The sequence below is a fragment of the Maniola hyperantus genome, chromosome 13 (genome assembly GCF_902806685.2).
Source record: "Maniola hyperantus chromosome 13, iAphHyp1.2, whole genome shotgun sequence".
Taxonomy (NCBI): Eukaryota; Metazoa; Arthropoda; class Insecta; order Lepidoptera; family Nymphalidae; genus Maniola; species Maniola hyperantus.
Window position 1 is genome coordinate 4,596,727 of NC_048548.1, and position 26,523 is coordinate 4,623,249.

General features: G+C 36.7%; 2 protein-coding genes across 2 annotated transcripts in view; one reads left to right on the forward strand and one right to left on the reverse strand.

Annotated features, from left to right (window-relative positions):
* Positions 1-459: 459 nt before the first annotated feature.
* Positions 460-1,763, reverse strand: LOC117987409 (transmembrane protein 70 homolog, mitochondrial). Its single transcript, XM_034974420.2, has 2 exons — positions 1,272-1,763; positions 460-715 (listed from the first exon to the last, which is right to left on the reverse strand). The coding sequence occupies exons 1-2, from the start codon at positions 1,722-1,724 to the stop codon at positions 518-520; spliced, it is 651 nt and encodes a 216-aa protein (XP_034830311.1). The 5' UTR covers positions 1,725-1,763; the 3' UTR covers positions 460-517.
* Positions 1,764-6,903: 5,140 nt separating this feature from the next.
* LOC117987408 (meteorin-like protein) overlaps positions 6,904-26,523 on the forward strand; it is a 60,490-nt gene continuing 40,870 nt past the window's right edge. Inside the window, exon 1 of the mRNA XM_034974419.2 lies at positions 6,904-7,173. Within this exon, the coding sequence (XP_034830310.1) occupies positions 7,079-7,173 (95 nt within the window). The 5' untranslated portion in view covers positions 6,904-7,078. The remainder of the gene's footprint in view (positions 7,174-26,523) is intronic.

The following is a 26,523-nucleotide window of genomic DNA, read 5'->3' on the forward strand; positions in this document are numbered from 1 at the left end:
TCAAATTCAAATGTGTTGTTCAGCAGACTAAGGACAGGCGCACATCTGGCGAGGCGAAGCGCAGAGCATTAATTACTGCCAAATCATTGTTGATGTGACCTATATTGATATTTCAATATATCTAAAATCAATTAACACTACTATTAGCCAAGATTCAAAGCGAAAATCCGGTGATAATGGTTTGGCAGGGGAAAATACCTTACCATATTTGCACCGGCACTAACTGTGCAAGTTTGCATTTTTTGGTGTGTTTGTTAGGTTGTTTTTGTTTGTTTTATTCCAATTAAACAGAATTTTTCTGGGATTATGATTGACCTTTTGACAGGCAAGCCAGTTTACCAATATCTTAGATATTTATCGTCTTTGCATTGCATTTTTTTGCTGAACTTAAATAAATAATTCATTCTGCTAAATAAATGAATGAACTAAAATGACTAAACAAAAATAAAAACCAATAAGTACTTCTTAAATAATATTTTTAATTTAAAGACTAGCACTAAATCATAAATAACAAATCTTAACTACTTTTATTACTATCACTACTATCTTCACCTAGTTTGAAGTCCAGAGGTTTGTCGTAGCCCATTATTTTGGCATAGTACATGGGGTCTGTGAAGTGCCTCGCCTCTATAAAGAGTGGTTTGCCTTTAGCTGTCATAGTTGTGAACATTCCAGGGATATCTGGCACTACTACATCCTCTGGTTTGAAGTCCAACTGAAACATGAGTTCACTGTCAGAAGTTCTTGTTACAATATTTATTAAAGCCAGGTTTCAGTATCATTCTACCAATCAGGTATCTATAAAAGATGGCATGAGATAAGGCAAAACTGGCCTTTTCAATGACTATCTTTTCATGTTGAAACGAAATACTGAACAACATCCTGAATTGTACTAACAATTAGCACAGAGATTATTGCTTGCATTCTGTTTTTGAGTACTGTTTTAATTGCAGGAAAATATTAGACCAATGGGAAAACAAAAATCTATGAATTAGGTTTAAATGTATTGCCACTAGCCATTGATAGTGCTAATTTGAACAGTTCAAGGGAACTTAGAATAAAAATAATCTCTTACACTTAATAAGGTAAGAAAATATTTTTTAATGAATGTTGTCCTGATTTCAACCACAGCAGACAATTTAAATAGAGACTAACAAACTAGACAGGAGATATCATAACACATAAGTGTGTATACAAACACAGATGCTCTCTATCCCCTCACTCTATTCTAATAGGATGTCAATCTGAGAAAAAAACAAAAGTTAACTCACTTTGACAGGGGCCAGGAAGAAATTGATTGTAGTAGCCTTGTATGTAGAGGTTTCAGGGTCATAGTGGATTTCCGTCACGTATTTCTTTGTTATAATGTGTAATAATATTGGAGTCACAAACGTAAAGAAGCCGACCACCGAGCAAAGTGCTATAATCAATGAAGTACTTCCTATGTTAGCAGCCTCACGCAAAATCAGTGGTTGCGCTGCCAACCCTGCAGCACTGGAGCTCACGGAAAATATCTTAACAGCCTTTATTTGAGGAGTTAAAGGCCCATAATATATCCTTTCTAATTTATTTTCATGCTTTTCTTTGCTAGCATAGTGTCTTGCTATACTTTTCTGACAAACACTGATTATTTTAGAGTTTCGTGTAGCGAAGTCCTTAAACAATGCATTTCTGAAAATTGATTTGTTCTGTAAATATATATTTTGTTGGCAAATACGGATCATTTTTTTTAGAAATTATTTAGTTTTGAGGTTATTTTACATTCTTTCATAGATGTCTTATAGCTGTCACAATGACATTGGCAATAATATGACATGTTTTGTTTTGTGTTGTACCTACTTGTCAGTACAGTCCATAAAGCAAAAAATAAGAAGAAGTCATGTATAGTCACGGGTAACTTTAGAACTGTGTCTAACATTGTCAACGCGACGACACGCGACGGACGGCTCAATAAAAGAAAATCAAAGTTCAAACTATACCGCCTTTACAACAGCTATCTAGAGCAGTTCACTCTGGCTATAGTCTCAGAATACATAATAGCCCTAGTGTAAGTATCTATTCAAACGTTAACTTTGCATAAATCGACCAAATTTGTACCTTTGGAGATGCCATAGGGTTTTGTACGGCGTACCGCAGTGCGGTGCACTGCGGTGCGGTGCGCAGCGATGGGTTGCAGTGCGCTGCGGTGCGGTGTGGTTTGCTGCGCTAGCTGCAGTGCGGTGCACTGCGATGAGATGTGGGGCGGTGCGGTGCGGTGCATTGCGCTGCGGATAAACGGACAATGGACGAAAAGTGGAAGGGTCTCGCCGGGTACTTGTAGCTAAACCTAAAAATGCGAAGTGCGCCTGGCCTGTTTATTACTTCATAACCAAGAAACCGTTTATCTTGGGAAAAGAAATTACCAGGTAACTAAATAATGCATTTTATTTAATAAACAAATTAAATTTACTTTAATCATTCATATGCTTCGTAGGGCAGTTGTCTAAATCATAACAATAGCCAGTTTCCGTATCCAACACCATATCACCCGGGCAGTCACACCTGGAGAACCCGCACACAGTTCCAACCAGGGTTCTTTGAGGGTTTGTACATGTACGCTGTGCAGGCCAAAAGCTTTTAGAACAATCGCAAAGCGTCTCCACCAAGTGATCCGGACATTTCTCCACACCTATAACAAAAGCCCTTATCAAATTCATAATCAACACCTCAATTTTTTATTGCTACGAAGGTAGTTCGAACTACTCATATAAAAGTCTAAATTGGAAGAACACCGCAGATTAGATAGGTAGCTCGATAGGTGCAATACCTCTAGATACCTACTTGAATATTCATTGCTAGATAAAAAGTCGTGAGGCGTCGTGGGCTCGTGGGACTTTAGAGTTGAAACACCCTGGTTCCGCCAGAACTGAAGCTTTACCTTTCTTGCACTCTGACTGACTTACTTGGTTTAGTATGAAAAAAATACGCGCTGCCCAGTCAACAAAATTCATCAGCACTTGCGTTTCGTTCACTTTTTGCGAGTTACTAAGACCTTTACAAAGCTACGCTTCAAAAACGCAGGCTCAATATACCTACATGCAATAAGATACATTGTAATACTTTTAGGTACCTACTAAGTAAAATGAGGTTCGGTAAATTTTGAAATCAGGGGCTTCCCCTGAAGTTACAATGAAATTAAAAGTTTCAATTCCTTGGTTGAGTACCTATACCTCTATACCTCTGGTGCCTGGTGGAAGGTTTGATTTGAAGCCGTTGAGTTGATAAATAAACTTACATGAATTTTTATGCCACAGACAACTCGACACTGATGATGGTTTATAAGAACACACTAGCGTTAGCGGCAATAACATAAACGTCCACGGTAACATTATGCCGATTGCTTTTGCAAGGGAGGTGCCGGCTTTTATATCGCCCTCTGTGCATTGTTCTCCAGCCACGGATGTTTATTATATTAAGTGATGTTAAAAATGATACCTACCTTGAGCCATTGTTATGAAATGGAATACTAGATTATTTACCAAGGGGATAAAGCAGTGTCTTCTGTCGCGGGTGACGATTTAAGTTCACCCAAGACTAAGACAGTTTTATCACCGAGGAAAATACTCTACTTTTCGTACCATTTGCGAAAAAATTAACACAATAATAATATGAGATAAGCATTTATTAAACGTATTTTTAGAACATTAACTTATTTATAAAAATAAATTAAAATAAACTTAACGTTTATGTATTTGAAGAAAACAAAATCGCGGCAAATTCCTAGACTAATATTTTTTTGTCGGAAAAGCAAAGGCATCAAGCTCATAGGGCCTCGTCGGTTTTCGTAATTTTATTTAATAATCATAACTGCATAATAAATGCGTATTCCTTTTTGAAAAAGATGTATAATGCTTTATGTACAAACTCAATGGTGTAAACACAGATGTAGTTCAGTATGTACCTATTCCAAATTTAAATCACGCTGATAATCTTATCAGCCGTAATCATGCTGATACGCGGTCTCCACTCCAGAACACGTCTGCCCCATCGGCCATAGCTTCTGCGGCAAACGTGGCCTGCCCACTGCCACTTCAGCTGGCTAATTCGTTGGGCTATGTCGGTCACTCTGGTTCTCCTAAGGATTTTCTCGTTACAGATTTTATCCCTCAGAGAGATACCCAACATAGCCCGCTCCATAGCCCGCTGAGCGACTTTGAACTTGTGGACAAGGCCAACTGTCAGTGTCCACGTTTCAGCGTCATACGTCATCACAGGTAGGACTGCACTCATTAAAGCCTTTCGTCTTTAGGCTTTAGTAGATATTACAAACTTACAACAGCTGTCCAGAAAAGTAAGTAGGTACCTAGGGACTTATAATTTCATTTCATATCATAAGTTAATTGAATTTGGAATAATGTTTGTTCGTCACAAGCAGCTCACAAGTCACAACTGTCCGAAAAAGTAATTATGATAAGCGGGTGATTTGCGGATGTGCGAGGCACCCCCCCGCCTCATACCCAGTGGCGTGCACAGGAGTTCGAGCCAGGGTATGCATTTAGGTATGAACTTAGGTATGAAGCGGGTGTCTACGTCATAATAGCTATCTGCATGTTAAATTTCAACCTGATCCGTTCAGTAGTTTGAGCTGTGCGTTGATAGATCAGTCAGTCAGTCAGTCAGTCACCTTTTCGTTCTATATATTTAGATTGTCAGGATAGCAGGTCAAAGACAATACAAGCCCATATTTGTGTAGTAAGATAAGAAGGCGAATCAGTCCTAAAGCAAGCACGAGCGACTATCTGACGAACAAACACGGCCTATTGATTCAGTTTATCTAAACGCAAACAAAACTTTAACACGATATTACCTATAATCATTTTGAGGTCCCATTGTTCTACTCTACTTATCGTACGAGGGAATTATGACACACAAAAATATACCTACATAAAACACTAGTGGTTCGCCCCGAAATCCGAATTAAGACCTCGCGGTAAGCCATATAATTCCCATGAGATACCTAGTTTTAATGTAGGTAATAGTTAACGTTTAACATTACAGGCAAAAAGAGCTAAAGATTAATTGAAGATGATTTGTCGAAGACGTTCGCCTATTAAAATGCTGAGAGTATTATTGTGAAGTTATGTTAAAAATACTGATGCCCATTAAAAATGAAATACGTAATTTCGTTTCAATTTTAACATACATAGTGTCGAATTCAATCTCCACTTTAAAGCCCGCCATTTCGTATGAGACTGAAATTATTAAAGCTTTTTATATTTTTAATGCAATATTCGGCTGAAGGCGTTCAGTTTACATATTGTGTTTAAAATTGAAGTAATTACGTTCATAAGTTATACGACTCTGACAGATGGACAGACGGACAAGTGCAACTTCACTCAAGTAGATCAGAGACCTCGCTTCACTCAGTCAATTAATATACGAGTAGGTACCTACCTACTTAAAACTAGCTGATGCCCGAGTGGATATTGTTGTAGAAAAAAGTAGACCCAAGGTAGAAGGTACTTAATTGATGCTGCAAGTGCAAACCACTAAACAGCAAAAAAATAAATCGAAAGTCATGCCGCTCTAAACAAGCTATTAAGTAAGCAGTAAAAACTACATTTTAACTAATAATTACTAATATTAGGCGCAGGCATCATCTCAAAAGCTTAGCGGCAGAAAAAGCCAGCCAAACAATGTGCTAGGTCACGACGAAAAAAACAAGGGGATGGTACATTGCACCACACTTGACAAACATTCAATAAATCTAGTATGTCTTTTATTACAATGGATTAGAGTCTAAAATTATAGTGAAAATGGCACAACTTGATATCGTTACCGTACTTTTTGTCGGTTTTAAAATAAAACATTTTTTGCACTATAATAAATCAATCATAATTGTATACAATTTTAACAAAATCATTTAATACATAGATAGGTACCTATATTTTTGTTTTTACTTAACCAAGTTTTAGGTACCTAGGTTTCCTAAATTATTTTTTAATTACTTTGTTCGACGTGTTCCACCAATCATCGACGTTCGACTAAAATTGTCGATCGACAGCCTGAAATACAGCGACATTATAGCTGAAACTTTCGCTGTAATAAAATATGGAAGTTTTTTATTGCAGTAAATATGTAGGTAAGTATAGGTAGGTACTAACTACCTACGATTAAAGACTGAGGAAAGTCAAAAGATAAGTTTAGATAAGCTAATCTTATCTTAATTTAAAGGTTTCATTTAAATAATTCAACCTATAGAATGAGGCTAATTCCGTTGTACACAATCTCTAAACTAAACTAAAATGATACGTCTAAATCTATTGCTATCCCTTTCATAATTTTTCCTGCAGAAAAGGATAGCACTAGATTTAGATCTGTTATTTTGGTTTAGTTTAGAGATTGTGTACAAGAGAATCGGCCCCAATATCTACTTAATTTTTTTTTATAGGTACATACCTATGAATTTTCATTTTAGTAAATTTAAATGGGAATAAGATCTCATATAAATGATTATTTCATGTTAATCGTGCGTTTGTGAACTTAATTTCAATTTTAATCGTAATGAAAACATAAAAGAATCTGCATAAAAGCTTCGTACTTGAATAAAACGGGATCTTAACCGCCCAGAGCTTAAAAAGATTGTCGATTGTAAAAGCCTACGGTCTTTCGCGCCATTTCTAAAAGCTTATATAAATTATCTTATTTTGTAATAGAATTTCAGCTTTATATGTGGGTATATAAGGTATATTGTGGCTTGCCAATTATAAAAGGGAGAAAAAGATATATCTCTGTTTCTTCACCTTGTTATTATTATATCTATCTCATTCACACCTTAGCAAAGCTGTAGAGGAGCTGCTACTTAAAGTTATCGTCTATCTCTGTCTCTACTCGCTGCTCGAAAGTTGGACTAGTAGAGTTTTGAAAGTGTAGTAGAGTTGTCGCTTGCGCAGATTTTTAATTGCGCTTTGTTTGTTTTCCGTCAAAACAATGTTTTCAGCGTTCGAAATATGAATTTGATAAATATAACTTTTTGAAAGATATAGTGATGTGAGTTCGTATTGGTGCATTATTTTGATTGGACTTGTACTTTGGAAAAATGGGTCCAGAGGCAGTATTTTGGACTCTTGTTTTGGGCCTGATATGCGTTGCGGAGGCGGGAATGATCGGTGATCAGTGCGACTGGAATGGCAGGTATGATTACAATATTTAAATAAATTGTTTTATTACATGTAAGTAAGAATGTAGTAAGTAGGTAGGTACTTATACTTAATTAGGTACCTATCTCATAAAAATTAAATACTTAATTACTATTAAGTATAAATTTAAAAAAAATGTTTTATCGCTTTAAACATTTAGGTAATTTTTATAGAAATATTTACCTAGGTTTACCTACCTACTTAGTTCTCTGTATTTTCACTGTTATCTTTTTAGCTATTTTCAGTAGTGGGGTATCATATTATGAAAGGGGTTTACCTGTAGTTACATTCTAAAAAGATTTTTATTTATTTTTATGCATAATAGTTTTTGATTTATCATGCAAACTTTCGTAAAAATACAACTGAAGTACGGAACCCTCTCGGTGCGCGAGTCTGACTCGCACTTGGCTAGTTTCTTAGAGTTCCGTACCTCAAAAGGAAAAAAGCCACCCTTATAGGATCACTTCGTTGTCTGTCGGTCTGTCTGTCCGTCTGTCGTGTCTGTCAAGAAAACCTATACTAACTTCCCGTTTTCTAGAATCATATAATTTGGCAGGTAGGTAGGTCTTATAGCCCAGGTAAAGGAAAACATCTGAAAACCGTGTGGTTACATCACAACAAAAACTTAAAATGCGTTCATGAACCAAGGTACCATTTCATATTTTCAATTCTCATAGTAAGATAACTATACCAAGTGGGATATCATATGAAACGGCTTTACCGCAACATTCTAAAACAAATTTTTATTTATTTTTATACAAAATAGGTAGTTTCGGATTTATCGTGCAAAATGTAGAAAAAAATACTCGAGTACGGAACCCTCGGTGCGCGAGTCTGACTCGCACTTGGCAGGTTTTTTCTCCTAGATCCTAGGTACCTACTACCTACCTTACTAGATACCTATACAGTATGCGGCAGATAATAATATACACTTTAGAATAACATTCCGGCTTTGCAGAGCGTTGTCTCTGTCATTCATACCCATGTGACGTTTTGTCGGTTTCAACGACAGAGACAATGCTCTACAAATCCCCTATCTCCTTCTAAAGGTCGATGTGTGATGTAGGTACATTATTTTCTGCGCGTACTGTACTAAGCATCAAGGCAAATTTTATTATAATGTCCAGAGACCTAACATGGAGTACAATATTTTTGGACTGTTCACTTTAGTCCGGTATTTTTACCTACATTTGTGCCTATAAATGTATTTCTGTACCTGCACAAAGTAATTATTAAAGTACCTAAGTACCTTACCGTCATCAAAAGATGCCATTTCAAATGAGCACGAGTAGGTATATATCTATTTACCTACATAATCGAAATGAAACATAAAATGTTTATATTATAATATACACTGTAAGTAATTTTAAATGCAAAATAAATAATTGAATACATATTTTTAGGTAGGTATCATATTATGTCTAAATGTCAAGGTTTTCAGCAGTTTGTAACGTGGCTATCTAGCTAGGTAGGTATAGGTATTTGCAATGTAAATCATTCACGTTATCCATTGAATAGGCTTTTTTATTTCTTTGAGATTGTTTGAGACGAAAAAAAGGTTCTTGACGAAATCTATCTAATGATAAGTAAATTAATCATACCTATTCTATTAAAGAAATAGGAGTGTATAATAAATTAATAATTACCTAATACCTATCTATTAGATCCCGAAACTCTCTGGAAATCGCGCCCAGAATCACAGAAATAATATTATCAGGTATGTATTATATATCTACCTACTGTACTCTATCCGCGGAAAGAAGTTAGTATAGCGCTCTCTCTGTTACGTAATCCCATACAATAGAGAAAAATCTCAGTAGGCGTTAACCATTTTGAGTCACCATCCAATCACGAAAAACATTCGAAATTCAAATCCAAAATGTTTTCAAAAAACATTTGAAATTCAATTAGAAAACATAGTTTTTTGTGATTGGTTGGTGATTGGTGCCTCAAAATGGTTAGCGCCCACTGAGATTTGTGTTTTGAGGGCGGACTATTCGCCGTAATAGAATGTCGCATCTGCCGGCTGATTTGCCAAACATAAAACATTCGCCGTATTCTGAATGGTCGAATACTTTAATGTAGATAACGGGTACAATGTACATAGTACATAACATACCACGATTAATTTGATCTTTTTATTTGTCGATATTTCAACCCAATTGCACGGGTCGTGGTCACGACGGTACTGCGGTGCTGCGAGAGATGAAGTTCGAGCTGTCAAGAGCAGTAGCGAATTACCCACTTTCTTGTTCTTTTCGCTGGAACTTCACGAGCTGTTCGGCAAAATACACTCACAACGTCTCTTCGATGTCGTCTTGGTTTGCATAATTCTACCGCTGGATTCGACATACATACTTAGTACTTACAATACTTCCACATATCGACAAATAAAAACATCAGATTAATCGTGATATGGCAACCACGAAATAAGTTTAAAATCATTAGTCGAATAGGTACTGTGGCCAGTTGATTTGCCGAATGCCGAACTATGGTAAAATTTGCCCGGTTTCGAATCATCGAGAGTGGTCCCGTACCATTTCAACAATCCTCGCCCGCGGCGAATACCGTCGCGGCCAATTTGCTAATATTCCGTCTGTCTGTATAACAAGTCGTTTGGTTGCATGCAGAAAATTATCAGCTTTTAAATTCTTGTAGAATTTTAAATATTATCAAAATGGCAACGCTTTCGATTTTCGAAATTCCAATAAGTCCAATAACGGTACAGACTTAATCCTGTAATATGTGCCTTGCGAATTATGTCTGTAATTAGCTAACTTGGAAAGGAATTTATAGTCCTACTTTATGATTTTTTGTTTATCTTACCTTGTACTCCTCTACGATTTCCGACTTTCTTTCTTTGTACCTATCTTCTTTGGCTGGTGTGGTTAGTCTTTGAAATATTAAGGTGGTCCAATAAAAGCGCTGCTAGACCAATGAACGCACCCTTCCCCTAGGTATTTAAATCAAATTTTATATTTTGGCATTGGTTAGCCAACATCTAAAACTTTTCTTGATAATGATATTGAAGTATCCTTAACAATTAATAAGTTAGTATAGGTATAGTACGCGACAGGTCGAGATGGCAATCCGGGGATGAGGCGGGATGACGCCTCGCACATCCCACGCTCGCCCGCATTGGGTTAACCTGTCTCGTACTATACTTAGTTTAATTGACTGTTAAAAATTCGGGCATAGATCTCCTTAGTGCGTTATCTGTAAAAGTCATAATATCTGTTATCTACATCTTTATAACAAGTCTAATGAGTTTCACAATACACAATATCAATATGTCAACACATCCGGAACATTAGAGAATTTAAAGAAATTAATTTAATGACCCCGGAAACGAAGCTAACAGAGGCGATTATGGAACAAAAACCAACAAGTATGGTTTCCCATTCTATTCCCATTGCAGGTTAGGGGTGGCGTGGGAAACGCATGGGAAAACTGTTCTCGCAACCTCCCCTGTTTGAGGACACGTGACCCTTCCGGCCCTGGGGTGCGGCTATTGTTGATGGTGAATTTAACACAAAAAGTGACATTGTAAAGTACCCCTCGACTAATCGACTCCTACAATACAATTGATTATTGTATTTTTTTAAGTTTGTCCGTAGTTAAGCTATAGCTTTAAGAACATTATGGAGAATTCTCAGGCATACAGGTTTGCTCACGTTATTTTCCTTCCTTAAAACTCATATATTAACGTCGAAAAATTAGAGGTATCCGGGATCGAACCCCCGACCTCCCACATAGGAGGCGGACGTCTTAACCACTAAGCTATCACGGCTTTTAATGTTAAGTAATATTAAGTAACATGATCATACCTAATATTTGTTCTGAAACAATTCTACACCTACTATAAAAATAATAGAATAGGACCTGAGGAACAAAGAACAATAATACCAGATCGGCATCGTGATTAAAATAAAAATTTAACATCACAGTAATGATGCCACACTGTGCATACATACTTGTGCCATAGTTTATCCAAAATTATTTATGACTGCCATTGCTGCCACTGGAAACACCATGTGCATTTCCAAATAAGAATGACAATGACTTCTATGTATACCTACTGTAGAAGTCATTGAAGAATAATGATATATAAATAAAAATAATAAAGATAAAGAATAAAGATATACATATAAAGTAAACGAGGCAAAAGGATCAAAAGACATTTTTGTCTTGGAATCTTCGGCAGGAAAAATTCAATTGATAAAGGAATCGTTTTTGCAACCTTTCTTGACGACTTACAACTTGGACGTCTATGGCATCGATTTTCCAACCTTTTGGTGGTGAATCAATGGTCTATTGATTTATAGACTTAAATTAGGTACCTCGAAAAGTAATAAAAATAGCCTGATCAAAATTGAGCGGGGGCCCTTAAGAAAATCCCTTTATATTGGAACAATAAATCGTCAAAGCCTCATTATAAAAGCGGCGCTAATCAAAAAGTGCTTGAAGAGTTTAAGAACAAAGTGTAAGAGCGTATCATTGGGCAAAAAAGCAAATTGAGTGTCAATGGACCAGCATCGGAGTATTGAGGGGCTCAAGTTCATACATTAATATTTATTAGGGAGGACGGAGGGGACGCGGCTGTTTATTATAATATCCTCTATTATGTGACGCGTTCGCACGATACACTGCACTGATTGATAAGTAGGTAGGCTAAATTTAACATGCACACTGAACAGAACTAAAGTAGCTTTAGATTCTATGGATATAAAATATACACAAGGCACACTTGACACTGAACAATACAGTAGGTAGTAGGCCCGGTGATGTATCATGTATGATGTTTCTAATACCTGTTTAGGTTCCCTCTTTCTCTCCTTAACTGTGATGGGAATAATAATTATAAAAATACTTGGTAGGTACTTTCCTACTACTTTTACACCGGAAGAGAGATGAAATTATTATGATGACAACAACATCTCCTCCATTTTATTTAATTGTCCATGCAGTTGCATTATGGGTAATGCAAGTGCAGTCACTAAATGCAGCGGATGTGCGTAATGTTGTTATGTGTGTGCGTACAACGAACGATAAAAATAAGATAAAAGAATTGCCTTCCGAGACGGTCGAGGGGGTTGATGGCAAGCACGTAGATTTTTGCTTGAGCCAAGCATGTTGAACGTTTTCAATGTTTGCTTGATGCTTGAGTCAAGCATTTATGTGCTTGACCATGATTGATGCGATTTTATATTTTTGCTTGACGCGACTTCTGACGCAAAATCTACTTTCATTAGTTTAATAGTTCAGCAAATGCCTCAAGCGCGCTCTAAACTTTAAATTACTTTTCGTGGTGTAAGTCAATAAAACATTTAGAGCATGGCGAATTCTTTAAGATCGCTTTAGTCTTTTAATCGTCACTCTTCATAATTCCAATTTTACACTTTCAAATATTCATACAACCAAAAATTAGTATAGTAGATTTGTTCGATACAAAACCAGTTCATTTCACAAATCAACCTTTAGCTTGGCTATAGATACTCGTACATCATATTGAAGGTTAACTTAACTTAACTTAACTTAATTCTATTCATACTTAATATTATAAGTGTGTCTGTCTGTCTGTCTGTTAGCTTTTCACGTCTCAACAGATTAACCGATTTTGGTGAAATTTGATACAGAGATAGCTTGCATCCCGGGGAAGGACATAGGCTACTTTTTATTCCGGAAAATCAAAAACTTCCTACGGCACTTTAAAATCCTAAATCCACGCGGACAAAGTCGCGGGCATCATCTAGTCTAGAATATTTAAATAAGCTGCTATAATTTTATATTTAACCCCTTTTAGCGTCCTCTTGTGGAATAATGAAGACAGCTAATCAGTAAGCTCAATTAATGGAGTCAAAAAACACCTTCAAATATTCAATCCAGTTCCTGGCGCCAACGCACAAACGATCCTACGCTTTTAACAATGGCCGTTTCCACATAATAGATAATAGATAAGCTACGACAAAAGCGACTTTGCTGACATCATGACGAATACCAGTTTTTGTCGCCGTCTCCGCGTCCTGGTCTCGTGCCATGTTTTGTAGATTTTGGACATAAGAAGTGGCTTTTAAGATTGTTATCGTATGTTTTGCAACCAGCACAAAATTACCAAAAAAAAAAAAAATTGCAGCAACTGGTTTGATATTTTAAAGCTTTCTAAAATTTAAATTTCAATGATTGTCTGCTTTTTGATAAAATTCCATATTAAAGCTTCTGCAAGGTTTTAGCTAGTGGAGAAACCATAGCGATGTAGTGGTAGAAAGCATAAAGGAATCACGTATTTTTAATTTAGGTTTATTTAGGTAGGTACTCTATTTTATTATTAAATTCTACTTTGCGTAATAATTCCATTTATGAATCTGTTACATAAAATTAACTTCTATTTTAATTAATTTAATTTATAGCACACACAATATCGTCACCGTCCGTGTTTTGAAAGTGAAATATTAATTAGGTACATATACCTACGAAGCGTTAGCTCAAAAACTCAAGATATATCTACGCAGTAAAAACGTGCAGATGGGATCTGCGTCGATCCCGATGATGAGACGCCTGTGTGAATACATGCAATTAACGGTCTCTATCACTATACTAATGCCGGAAGTACAAAGACACGTTGCCGATGTCCACGCCGAAAGGCAAACAATGATAAAAGAATATGTGAACTCTTTTTGCGGTTTTACTTCCTGAATTCGACCCATATTCGGTACGAATCTGACCGCAGAATCCGGATGTCACTATCTATTTACGTAGTGGCCGATAAAACATCAGATGGTGTGTAGCGCATGGCCTTACAGTGTGCTGACCCAAGTGCCGCCTCCCATATGGCAGATTGAATTAACTAGAGCATTGTGCCGTGGCCCTGGGTTCCGGGAAGCTTCCTCAGTTCACTGTCCTTATAAAAAACAGCTATGCCCTCGAGCTATAACGTTCACCCAGCAACTTGCAAGGCACCTCTACGTTTTCCATACAAAAGTGTCAAAAATAATACTAAAGGCAGGAGAAGGATCGATATTTCTGGTACATTCGTTTTTTTGTTCTAATTGAAAATCACGACTACGTGATTTTTTACATGGGTACCTATAGTTAAAGATCTTGAGAGTGACATAGACTACCAGTTATCCCGGGAAATCAAAGAGTTCCCACGGGATTTTTAAAAACTGAGATCCACGCGTACGAAGTCGCGGGCGTCAGCTAGTGTTATAATAAAACTTAAGACTAGTCTTATCTAATTACATTACAAATCATGCCCGCGTGGAATGGTGCCTAGAATACCTACTGGTACATTCTGGATAAATTTTGATTGGATAAGCTTAGATCTAAGCTCTGTTTATGAGATCTAATGAGACGCAGACCTTCGCCTAGAAATGCGATGGTCTTAAACATGCCAAGTACTTCCTTAAAGCTGTCTTTATGATAATAGTTTACGCTTTGCTCTGTACAATATGTGGTTTCGTTTACGTCATTAGCGATTCCAAAGCGATTCGGCAGTTCATGGGACCGCGGCGCCAGGACATTTCACATGCCATGCCTGGGAACTCTACGCTCCGTTCCACTAAGAGAAAACATCCATCACATGTTGCTGGATGAAATCACTGTTATTTTTAAGCGACGATTGTTTTTATTCGCCCGCCAATTGGGGCCAATCAACGACACGTGTTCCGTCCGAGACGCTCGCCTTGCCTTGCCTATTGAAGCTCATTGAAAATGCCGTGCTATCAAATTACGAATATATCGAGCAATAGAATTACATTGGGGTGCTACAAACTTATCTATAACTACAAGAGATATTGAAAGTAATAAAAAGCAATTTACCGCAAATGATTGAGATCAAAATACACACAGTAGATTTGATTATGTCTATAGTTTGACCTTCGATCATCGAACATTTTAGTATATTATCTTCAAAGAAGATTTCAATTAATAAAGGCAATGCTGATTATTGTTCGTGACATTTGGAACATAATTTGGGAAGTATATTTTATAGTTATCGTGTAAAATTATCATAAGATGGCTATCCTTATAATTTTAGTAAACCCTATCTGTCTCTCAGGAGGAGATCGGTAATCTTTAAAAGACCTTTCTTTCCTTTGAAACAAAATGTGGTACCTAGAGTTCTATAATAAGTCATCATCATCATCATCATCATGATCAACCCATCGCCGGCTCACTACGGAAGACGGGTCTCCTCTCAGAGTGAGAAGGGTTTTGGCCATAGTCTACCACGCTGGCCATGTGCGGATTGGTAGACTTCACACACCTTTTAGAACATTATGGAGAACTCTCAGGCATGCAGGTTTCCTCACGATGTTTTCCTTCACCGTTAAAGCAAGTGATATGTAGTTTCTTAAAACACACATAACTCCGAAAAGTTAGAGGTGCGTGCCCGCGATCGAACTCTCGACCTCCGATTAGAAGGCGGACGTCCTAGCCACTAGGCTGTCACGGCTTATATAAGTACCTAAGCTTTATTCCTATACTGTCCGTATGGTACACATTAAATCTCAGTTCCCAAGGCACTTGATATCGTGGAACATTACTATCATCTTTCGTCTCGTACTACAGTGTGTACATAGAAATATTTTTATGATGTGCTTGAAGCTCAATCACGAAGATAACATGTCTGGCCGTTATTAGGGTAATCCAATCCACTGCCATGTGTCCACGGTCTGCCTGTACTACGTCTAGTATACAGGATATACTTAGTATTGTATCTGAAATACAGAGCGTACTTATACAAGCCCACAGGATACCTAAACCTAGTAATGAAAAATTCGTTTGAGAATCCAAATGGTAAATACTATGTATTTTTAAGAAAAGAAAAAACATTGAGAGAGCTTATCTTATAAAATCCTTCTAAATATTATTTTTAATATACGTATATCGATCGACACTGGATTTACCAAAAACTGCGTCATGAAAATTACAACTTGTTTTTATCATCAAGGAAATTTTTGCTAAGGCTGTGCATAAAAAAACTATACGTATGTAAATTTATCTTATGATGTATTTAATGATTTGTATTTAAATCTTTCGCAAATTGTTGCCTGTACGGATTCAACATAATATTTATTTATAAATATACACACCTACTAATTTTCACAACATAGAGAGCTTAATATTGTTTTTGTTCTTAATAACAAAGATAAATACTGAATGTTAAAAATTAAAACCCTTTCGTGTAACATCATTGGAAACATAATTAATGCCATAAAAGTAATGATCAATAAGATAATAGCCGAAGAAAAACCTCACGTTTTACCGTTGATTAATAGTAATGATTATGGCCTAGTTTTAAATGAAAGAAGTTACAACAGCGGTCGTGTTTTATTTGAATTAATAGCCTCAATACTCGTGTTGGTACATATGAAGCAAAATGCAGCTTAACACAAATTTATTATTCACAAAACTGATATTAATTGTGAACGGAATAAGTCTGAAGGTCGTGCCAATAAAATGCCAAGTCATTTTAAATTAATTGACCAACCAACAAAACGAGAAGACAATATAATTGAAGTAGGTATGTACGACTTATTTTGCAATGCTTTGTTTTTCACGCGATTAGAACAACATTCTATGCTTATTCGGCCGAATAAAATGCGAACCTAAAATATCCAATTACTCAGAGCTTAGATTGCTCATTCCAGTATAAAATTATGTTTATGGTATACATAAAGAAGATATGTAATATGATAAAGGATATAAGGAAGTTGAATCTGAATTAGAAAATGTATGAAAGGCGTTCGAATATTACCTAATAATTTTCTACATAATATATGAAAGGAAAAGCTGATTGACTGACTGATCCTATCAACGCACAGCTCAAACTACTGGACGGATCGGACTGAACTTTGGCATGCAGATAGCTATTATGACGTAGACATCCGCTAAGAAAAGATTTTTAAAAGTTCAATCCCTAAAGGGGTAAAAGAGAGGTTTGAAATTTATGTAGTCCATGCGGAGAAGGTCGCGGGCGTAAGCTATTTATACATATATTTATTTATAATTATATTTATTCTTATTTTCTTATTGCTAAATTTTTTTAGCCTCATCTGGTGACAGTTAGGGCTGGCTCATTTTTCGCGCAACGGATCAGCCTGGCTGTCCAGCGCGGAAATGCAGCCAGTATTATTCTTGGCACCATTCCACGCGGGCACGATTTGTATAGTTATTAGATAAGGCTAGCTTATTGTCATATTTTCAATTAAAAAAACATGTACCCATGAAAAAAAATTATCATCATTTATGAAAGTAAACATATTACGTCCAGTAGTTTGAGCTGTGCGTTGATAGATCAGTCAGTCAGTCAGTCAGTCAGTCAATCAGTCAGTCAGTCAGTCACCTCTTCCTTTTATATATTTAGATTTAAGTAAATGTCGAAACCAAAGAAATTTCATTAATTTCATCAATTTGAGACCAGGCGTGATAGGTGATAAGATAACACAATAACAACAATTTGTTACGATTTCATTGAACAGAAGAATTCTTTGAATGAAAAACAAGCAATTAACACCGTAGTCCGTATGTAGGTCGGCATTGTGTCGGCAGGTCAGATGAAGGCATTCTTTGTGCTGTGGCTGTTTATTTTTTCAATTCGTTCCCGGAGACGCCTCGCACTACCTCCCGGGCGCTAATTAAAGAGTTATAACCTGTAATACAAGCCGAGCCACCGATGCATAATTAATACGTACATATCACTATTCACTACATCTCTACAAATGAATATACGTTTTTATTATAGTAATAAAAATTCTATCAATCCTTATCCTTTGTTCTGTGGAATCTGTCTCCCATTTAAATATCTAACGGAATACGGTCTTGAAATTCGCTCTTTCGTCAACAAATTCGGTATTTGAGAAGAAAGCAGAATTCGTTGAATAATGCATTAGAGACGTCTGGTTATTATAGAAGGATGCGCGGGCGCGGGCCGGCGTCGCACGCGCTGCATTTTAATGTCCCTCAACCTCCACACTGCGTCGATCATAATAGGCCCTTCTAATATTAATATCGATAGATTGAAATCTATATAAATTGTGCGTTGTTCTCCAACGGAACCACGCTGACAATAAATGGTAATGGCACCTAACATTTTTGTTAACCCATCTCAAAATGTTATTGTTACAAGTCACTGTGGTGTCTTTATACCGGATTTTGTCGTATAAAAAATCGATTGTTTGTTTACCCGTGATTCTCGATTATTTTTATGCAAATGAGCTACGTCGTCGTCTTCACGCATTGACGTCGAGTTATTATTTACGTTATAACGCGATGCGTCGCTAATGAGGCGGCACGGGCTGTCTTGTAATTTGACTCTCGCGTTGGCGTCTCCCGGTTTACCGACTTGATAGCTACGTCTCGAATCCATCCATCATACCTTTTACTCCATGTAAGTCAACACCGCAGGCTCATCTTGTTTCCAGCTAAAAGGACTACAAATAAAACCACCTTGAGTGTTTGCAACTCGATGAACATCGAACCTTGTATTCGTTTGCGGAAAATTTTTAATGTCGTCAAAGGAATATATTGTATGCGACCTCTTTGCATCCGTTGCCATTTATAGTCACCGCTTATCTGGATGTCTCAAAAAAAGAAGTGAGCCCGGGCGACCGATTATAATGTAAAAAGAGGTTCGCGGTCGTTCCATAACCGATTGCAAATGGCACCCGCCTGAGGCTGGGCCCTGCCATTTATAGCCCTTCGCAATCTCGGTCGATAAAAAATAAGCATGCAATGATTTCTTTAGCACATCGAGCTCTAGCTATCCTTAGCGATGATTGTGTAAGCAAAGAAAATGGGACTGTTAGGGATACTGAAATTAGTATGACAAAAAACGTGAGCGCTCCGCGGCCCTCCTTTGTAATTCCAACGCGTAACAAAGGATTCTTTCATTTTTTAACATCATCGGCGAAAGAACTACCATTGATTTAGCTTTGATTCGGGGCTGTATAAAGATTATCTCGGCAGGTAAATTTATTTTGTTGATCAAAATACCTCAGAAGGTAGCGCGTGGGAGGCTTCGCTCCTAGCTTACTAATTACTTAATTAGACTCGCACTAGATAAGAGAACAAAATGAACATGTCACATACCGTAATTAAGTCGATTATTTAAAACATGTTTTGCCATGATTAGGAGCTTTTAGGCATTATTCATTGAACTGTGTTGTTAATAAAACTGATTCGACGCATATATTACAGAAACTTGTTTGGTTACGCCATGGCTTTAGCCATGTAGATTGTAGACATAACAATGGGTTTCAGCTTAGCTATAGATGGTCTGATAAGGGCCTAATTGATTGGAGACATTGTATTTTATAGCGTCTTTTATGATGAAGCAAAGTAACGTTCAGTAATTGACATTATTTGTAGTCTTCCGTTTAAATTTCTTCAACCGAGATCCCAACCTTACCGGTTTCATTCTTGAAGTGCTTTAACATTTTAATCTATCTTTCGTTGCAGTTGTGCAGTTTGTCATTTATCTTAATTTTTTCACTTAAAATGCGCATCAAAAACTGAAGAAAACGATCCATCTAATACCACCTTTACTTTAGTTATCAATGTTATCATAGTATGGTAAATCCATATCGCTTTTAAAAGCTTCTGTTTCCGTCCGTAAATCAATATCCGTCCTTTCAGCACGATAATTTTTACTTCCTTTTATCACAGTTAACTGATTGGTGTTCGTGTTAAATTGCTTAATTCCACTCCACTACGCGCGGTTCAGACGTAACCCGATATGACACGCATGTGACATTCGATATATCAAGGGGGGAGCGGTAATTTTTGACGACGCTATTCATTATTTTACGAGCACATGTAGGTAGGTACTTGTTTCTTTTTTTATTTAGATTTAGGAAGGTACTTACTTATTATAAAAAATTAGAGATGTGTTTTCATAACAAAGTTCAGTTCGAGTAGTACACTTGCACAATGCAGACTCATTTAAAATGTCACTTTCTTCTGATTGTAATTTGTACTGTCTATGAAGTTAACTTACTATCAGAACTGAACTGAACTGAAATCAGATAGTCGCCTTTCGAACTCTTAATAGTACCTAATGGTTTGATAGACATCAGATTCAGTATGATCAGAGGTAGTTCACTCTGTCAGAGGTCACTAATTTATCTTATACTTATAGGTAGCTCCAAGAAAGTGTAAAGTTATGATCATTGATCATATTACATTTTATTAATATTATGATCATTTGATTATGATAAGTATTAGGAGAGAATATTCCTAATTAGGTATATCTATTTTCACAATATATTTTTTGTCTTCAAATACTTAAATCACTGAAAATTGATTATAATCATCTTCAACATTATTGGTGATTGCAGCTAGGAATACGTTGCGTTATAGCCCTCGGGTCTTGTTCGCCATTTTGACTGGTTTGCTAATTTAGGTAAATCGGGTAGATAAACGCTATACTTAGACTTAAACAAATTAGATCTACAACAAGATTTAGTCGCAGCTCGTTGCACAAGATTTTCTTAGAAGGAAGAGATAAACTCAATAAGTAAGCGAGTTTATATTAGACTACCTATGTATGTAAATGTTGCAATTGACTCGGAATTCCAATTGGCTTGTTTAAATATGGCTAACTGGGTCTGTCTCCTTAACACGCTTTAAATTATTTTGAATAGAAATTCATGTTTACGTAAAGCGAGTATAGAGTTTCCAATTTAGCTAGAAACCTTTTTTAGACGATGTTTCAATATCATATTTATAGGCGTTGAATAAAGATTTTACGAATATTATTAAATACATAAATCTTAATAATAATGATTCGGATTTCAAATCTCATAGAAACGTTAGAGCTCTTATCCAGAAATCTAAAATGCCAAAGTAGGTACTTTCTAGATGCACAGAATATCTGGAGCTTTATATATTCTGCATGTCTAACACTTTATATTTTAATCTTCAAACCAAATAGTCAAAGAGTCTATAATACAACGTACAATAGAATCTGATCGAGTTGAGATATAAAATAAGGACGATAAAAATGAGCACCTATTGAGCACCAGACCTAACGTTAGCAGTTAGCAGCAACTAATCATAATAATATTCTAGGAGAATGGAGCTTAAAAGCTAAGCCTTAAGCAGCACACATAGATCACGACGGCAACGGGTAGCGGTCATTCGAATTTATTAGACCGGTCGGCTTAGTCCACAATAAGAAAGCCACGATGGGGCTTTTCACACCTCCGTATTTGAGCGGCGATTTAGCGTTAACGCCTCGTGTGTGCCTACCCCTAAAGTTCGCACCTAAGCACATATCGCCTCCCCACTATGTAATGGTATTTCTTGTGTATACTTAATTTTGTTGACTTGACGCGTACAGTTGCGTTTTCAAAACGTTTCTTGTAAAATCATATATACTCTCTCGTTAGTGAACATTTCTACAAGTGCCATTTCCACTTATTAAATGCTGTTGTAGGAAGGGACGTAACTAAAAACTTATTGGCTGTCAAAGAGTAATGCATTCAACTGAGATCTCTATTATATTATACGTAGGTAGGTAACTAAGGTATTTATAAGAACAAAGTAGGTATGATAAATAAATTACCATGTTAAAATGTGTTAAAACATGTAAAAGGAGTACCAATTTAAAGTAGTTAGTAGGTAGAAAGCTTAATTCGTCCAAATTTAAAACTGAAAGATCAAAGATGCGATGTTTCTTTTTTGACCCCACCCGTAAAATTACTGTCGCACCTATCTACTCCTATTCAAATGAAATGAAATGAATTTATTTGATATGTTTGCAAGGTTACTTGCAGACTCCCAAAGTAGATGTTGTTCCTTCATCATCATCGCGTGACCTCTTCGAAACGAAGTTTGGCGGTCATAACGTGAAATTGAAAACGCGAGCTGAAACCGCTTCTTTTAAATTCGGGTAACTAAGCCCTGTCCACCTCCTTATATTGTCCAACCATTTGGGTCTTTGGCGACCTAAAGCTCTTTTGCCTGCAATTTTTGCTTCAAACACTCATCTGCATGAGCATGAGCCATAAGCATGAGTTCAAACAAATACCTACCAGTGGTGTTAGTTGTTGGTATTAGAATGGAATAAATCAAAAAACGTGAGCTTCCTCCGCATGATAAAAGACATGAGCTCTCTCGCTTTGTTGACTAGTTCCAGTACCTTGTTCGGTGTAAAGCTTTAATCTTTGTATTTGGCAATAATTATTGTTATAAATACTCGATAATCCGGTTATGTAAAGGTGTGATCACACGTGCAACAATGATCAATCTAAGGCCATAGATCTATTGTGCTTGTCTTGTCCTTCGTGACTCGATCTCGTGGCCGTCTCGTCAGCTCGGTGCGATTGTTCGAGTGAAAGTTAACGTTACGACTTACGAGCCTTTTGCGTGTTACGAAAACCCTATTAGCTATCGGGGACAACGGTTTTTTATTCCTACGATTCCATGGGAAACAATGGTAACGAAGAGTTATGGTACATGATGAATAGGTAATGTAATACAGACATCATACGCGCGGTGAGGGCAGAATATTGAACTTTTTACTATGTACCTACTTCCCTTTTCACTTTCTTTGGCATCGCAGCCCTTCGCGGGTCTTGACTCTTGACCTTATCTTCCATTTAGTTTTGTCCTTTACCTTCTTTTTGGGTCTAGGTTGTTGTCAAATGGACCCGGATTATCCTCCGGTAAAAAAATCTTTTTTCGTCCCATGTCGGTTTAGAATTGAAAAAAGTACTTATTGTAGTATTGTCTTGCGAAGTTATTTGAGCTTTTTATTTACAACTTAATAAATGTAATAAGTTGTCGTTGTTAATTATTTCATCGGAGTACGGCGGAGCATTGTTTCTCGTCTCAAAATTGCCAGTTTAGACAATTTATCAGATAAAACACCATCGCCCCGCGTGTTAGCACGCAGCGTGTAGACTGTAGACATTGAAACGCAATGCACGTCATAAAATAATGTCTTCATTATCGGCACAGTGATTTGTGCCTCTTGGCGGAGTTAATCAAAATTGCATTACCCGTCCGTCCATTCGGTCACGGATTGAGGTGCTGTGCGATGCGAGAAAAAACCGCAATCACCCGGCGTACATACGCGCCTTTATGATGAAACGCTTCGGGTTCGACATGCATTATTTATGAATTCCTGAAGTATTTTAGTTAATTGTCCTTGTGTGGTACCAAAATTTCATTACCCACAAAATATCGCGCTAATGTCTGGTCTGATCCACTCTTCGTTACATATGACTGCAAAACAAGAAAGAACACTCAATCAAATCAAGAACAATCAATAGTGTAGCTTCATCATCATCAACAGCCTATCCAGTCCACTGCTGGACTAAAGGTCTCTCCCAACGAGAGGGTTTGCCCATAATCACCACGCTGGACAGACGGGTTGGTGATCGCAGTAGATGGTAGTAGTAGCACAGTCCGTACAAAATGTTCCACGCGCCATTCCAGCTCTACTGTAGGTTACATTTTGATTTTGAATGTTGCAGCAACGAAAACATTTGAAATGTGGGGCATATACTTATTAATGTTTAAGATATATAATAAGTATAATCACTTCTTACTAAAAATAGCCAATTGTGACTGGAAGCTGATGATGACTGTCGTATAGAGAAAAATTGCGTTCCTCGGGCATCAAAAAGAGAATCACTATACAAGTTACCTTCGTAGACAGTATAGGTTAAGATACCTGCCCGAAAAAGAGTACTGCGGGATTCTAAGAAGACAGAGAAGATCTTAGATTGATGATGTTTAAGAATGGAATATGAATGAATGAATGAATGAATATTTATTTACGACCAGAATTTTTACATTTGACTTAATTGGAGTCCTGGCCCCTAAACTAGGATATCCCGTATCATAGGGACCAGTGGACCCAAAAGATGGCACATGGATGACGATGAAATCACAAACGAGTATCAATTAAGCTGGGCTTAAAAATCAATATTATCGTTCATGCAATCTATACCCGTGTCAGGTTTGAAATGCATCGAGTGGTCATTGTTGATTGTTGATACTCGGGATGACTCGACCAATGAGCCAAAGTGTAGGCGTGCTACAGCGCTCGGCGTCTAACCAGTCTGTAAACATTCACTACTGACACCACCAGTATATGCCTGACACGCAGCCGGCCTTAAATAAATAGTAGGTACACATTCCAAGTAGCTAGAAAAGTCCACTTAAACCCGGGCGTCACGTGTACAATGTTTGAAAAGCACATATTTTTTACATTATTTATTATGTTTTAACTATGGAAGGTGTATTTCGCTGTTAATCGAGTGACTTTTATTACTCAGACAAGACTGTGAAATGAATTAGAAAGTGATAAAGCGTACGATAAAAAGTCCATTAAGGACATACTAGTTTAATGATTAAGGAACGGTCGTTATTGAGTTAATGCACAACTCTAAATAATTTATTAGTACAGGTGCTTATGACCTTATGACCAATATTAAGTATAATATGACGTGATCACGACAGACGTGACGGATTAGCAAGGTAGATTTTCTGCCACGGTGACAAAATACTTTCTGCAGTTCCACCTAAAAGTAAAAACCTACCACAAACCAGCTGACATATCTAGTAAAGAAGAGCTATTGCACCTACCTAATTCTGACGAAAAGCATGTTCTATTAAGTTGTAAAATTAGTGAGTACATTATGACCCTACTAGACACCAAGTTGTAACTTTGTAAGCATAAACGAGTTGCAGCCCGCAAAAATTTTTGTTCGGAATGTGGGTACTATCATACACAGGCAATCCAGAAAAACTAACATACCTATTTACCAACTCTCAGCTTTCTCACACTTCAAAATTTTCTACGGAGATAACACATTCAATTGATCACAAAATATTATGTATGACCAAGCTGCATAACACATCGTCTTTAATGTTTCAGGTAGGTAAGTGCTTTAAATGCTTCTTCACAGGTTTAGTTTGGGTAGAGAAATACAAAAAAGGTATCATCGATTAAATATGAAAAATAAACATAACTGTTTGAATAGGATCTACGTGGGCGCGAGCTCTCAATAATTTATTTTGACTTCGGACACAAAAGGCTGTTTGTGGTCGCCATTGTTGCCGTGTTGGCCGCTGCGGTTTCTAAACAAGCCCACGTAGGTATGTGCAATACACAGAATATATCAGAACTGAAACATTGATTTAGCTTATTGCAGAAATTTTAGTAGAGACTGAAAAGTGAACATGGTAAGTTAGATGTTAGCCTGACTAGTTTTGAACCCATCCCTGTGAAAAATGACCCCACCCGGGGTCATTTTTCGTTCGAAACTAGTCGGACTTACATCGACTAAATACGTGAGTAAAGCCGGTTTCTTTTACATTTTATAATGGAAATCACTCACGATAGATGGTAGGTTAGGTTTCGAACTCACAACAATTTTTTCATGTAAAGTTTGCCGCGATGAAAGTACTGTAAAATTACTTGTACCAAATTGATTATATTCAGGATCCATTTCTTCCGTTATATTAGGTAAATAATTGACAGATAGTAACTAGTGACGGTTCTAAGATAATATAACTGAAATTCAATTTAAGTTAGATGAACCAAATAAAAAACTATACAAGGTTAGATTAAATAAAGTCACAAAACATTTATCTGACTCAACCAGTGTCAGTTAATATATTATTATAGATAAATCAAATCAAAATGGTTATACCTGGTGTGTTAAAAAAATTCCAATGCTCAATTATTGATTTATTCTAATTAGATAATAACACGGTAATCGTACTAATGGTTATGTTTGGAAATTAATTAATTCATTAGTCTTAGCGTAATCTTAGTTAAAATAATTACGGTAGACACTAATTGGTAGATTATTATCAATACCAATAATACGAATAATCTACGGATGGGTTTTTAATGTAGACGTATAAGAATTTCTTGTACCTATTTCATTAATAGAGCTGCTATAATTAAGTGCTATTCGTGCAGATAATATCGTGAAAATTTCAAAATCTCGAACATTCTACCGCTAAACTTCACTATTGTCGCCTTCGCGGACAATATAATTTGCGCTATACCTACACTAATTATTATTATCTATTATTAGTAGTAGTAGATTGTTATCACTGTCAGTTATTAAACTGTTTGGATGAGTAGATATTTGATGTAGACTTAAAAGAACTTCTGATGTTTCATTAATAAAGCTGATACGATTAGATACTAATGAGTAGTAGAGAATAACGCAATAAATCTCAAAATCTTGAACATTCCACCGGTAAGCTTCATTATTGTCGCCTCAGTAACCCAGCGGCCATTGGCGATACGATATGAAATAGGATCCTGTTTGCGGAGCGAACTTGACCGCGGCCTGGCTATTATTGCTAAGACCAT

Excerpts from the sequence above, each read along its gene's own strand:
- LOC117987409 (XM_034974420.2), bottom strand. The coding sequence starts at position 1,724 with ATGATCCGTATTTGCCAACAAAATATATATTTACAGAACAAATCAATT. Across the intron at positions 716-1,271 it reads TCTTCCTGGCCCCTGTCAAA|TTGGACTTCAAACCAGAGGA; the intron begins GTGAGTTAACTT and ends CTCATGTTTCAG.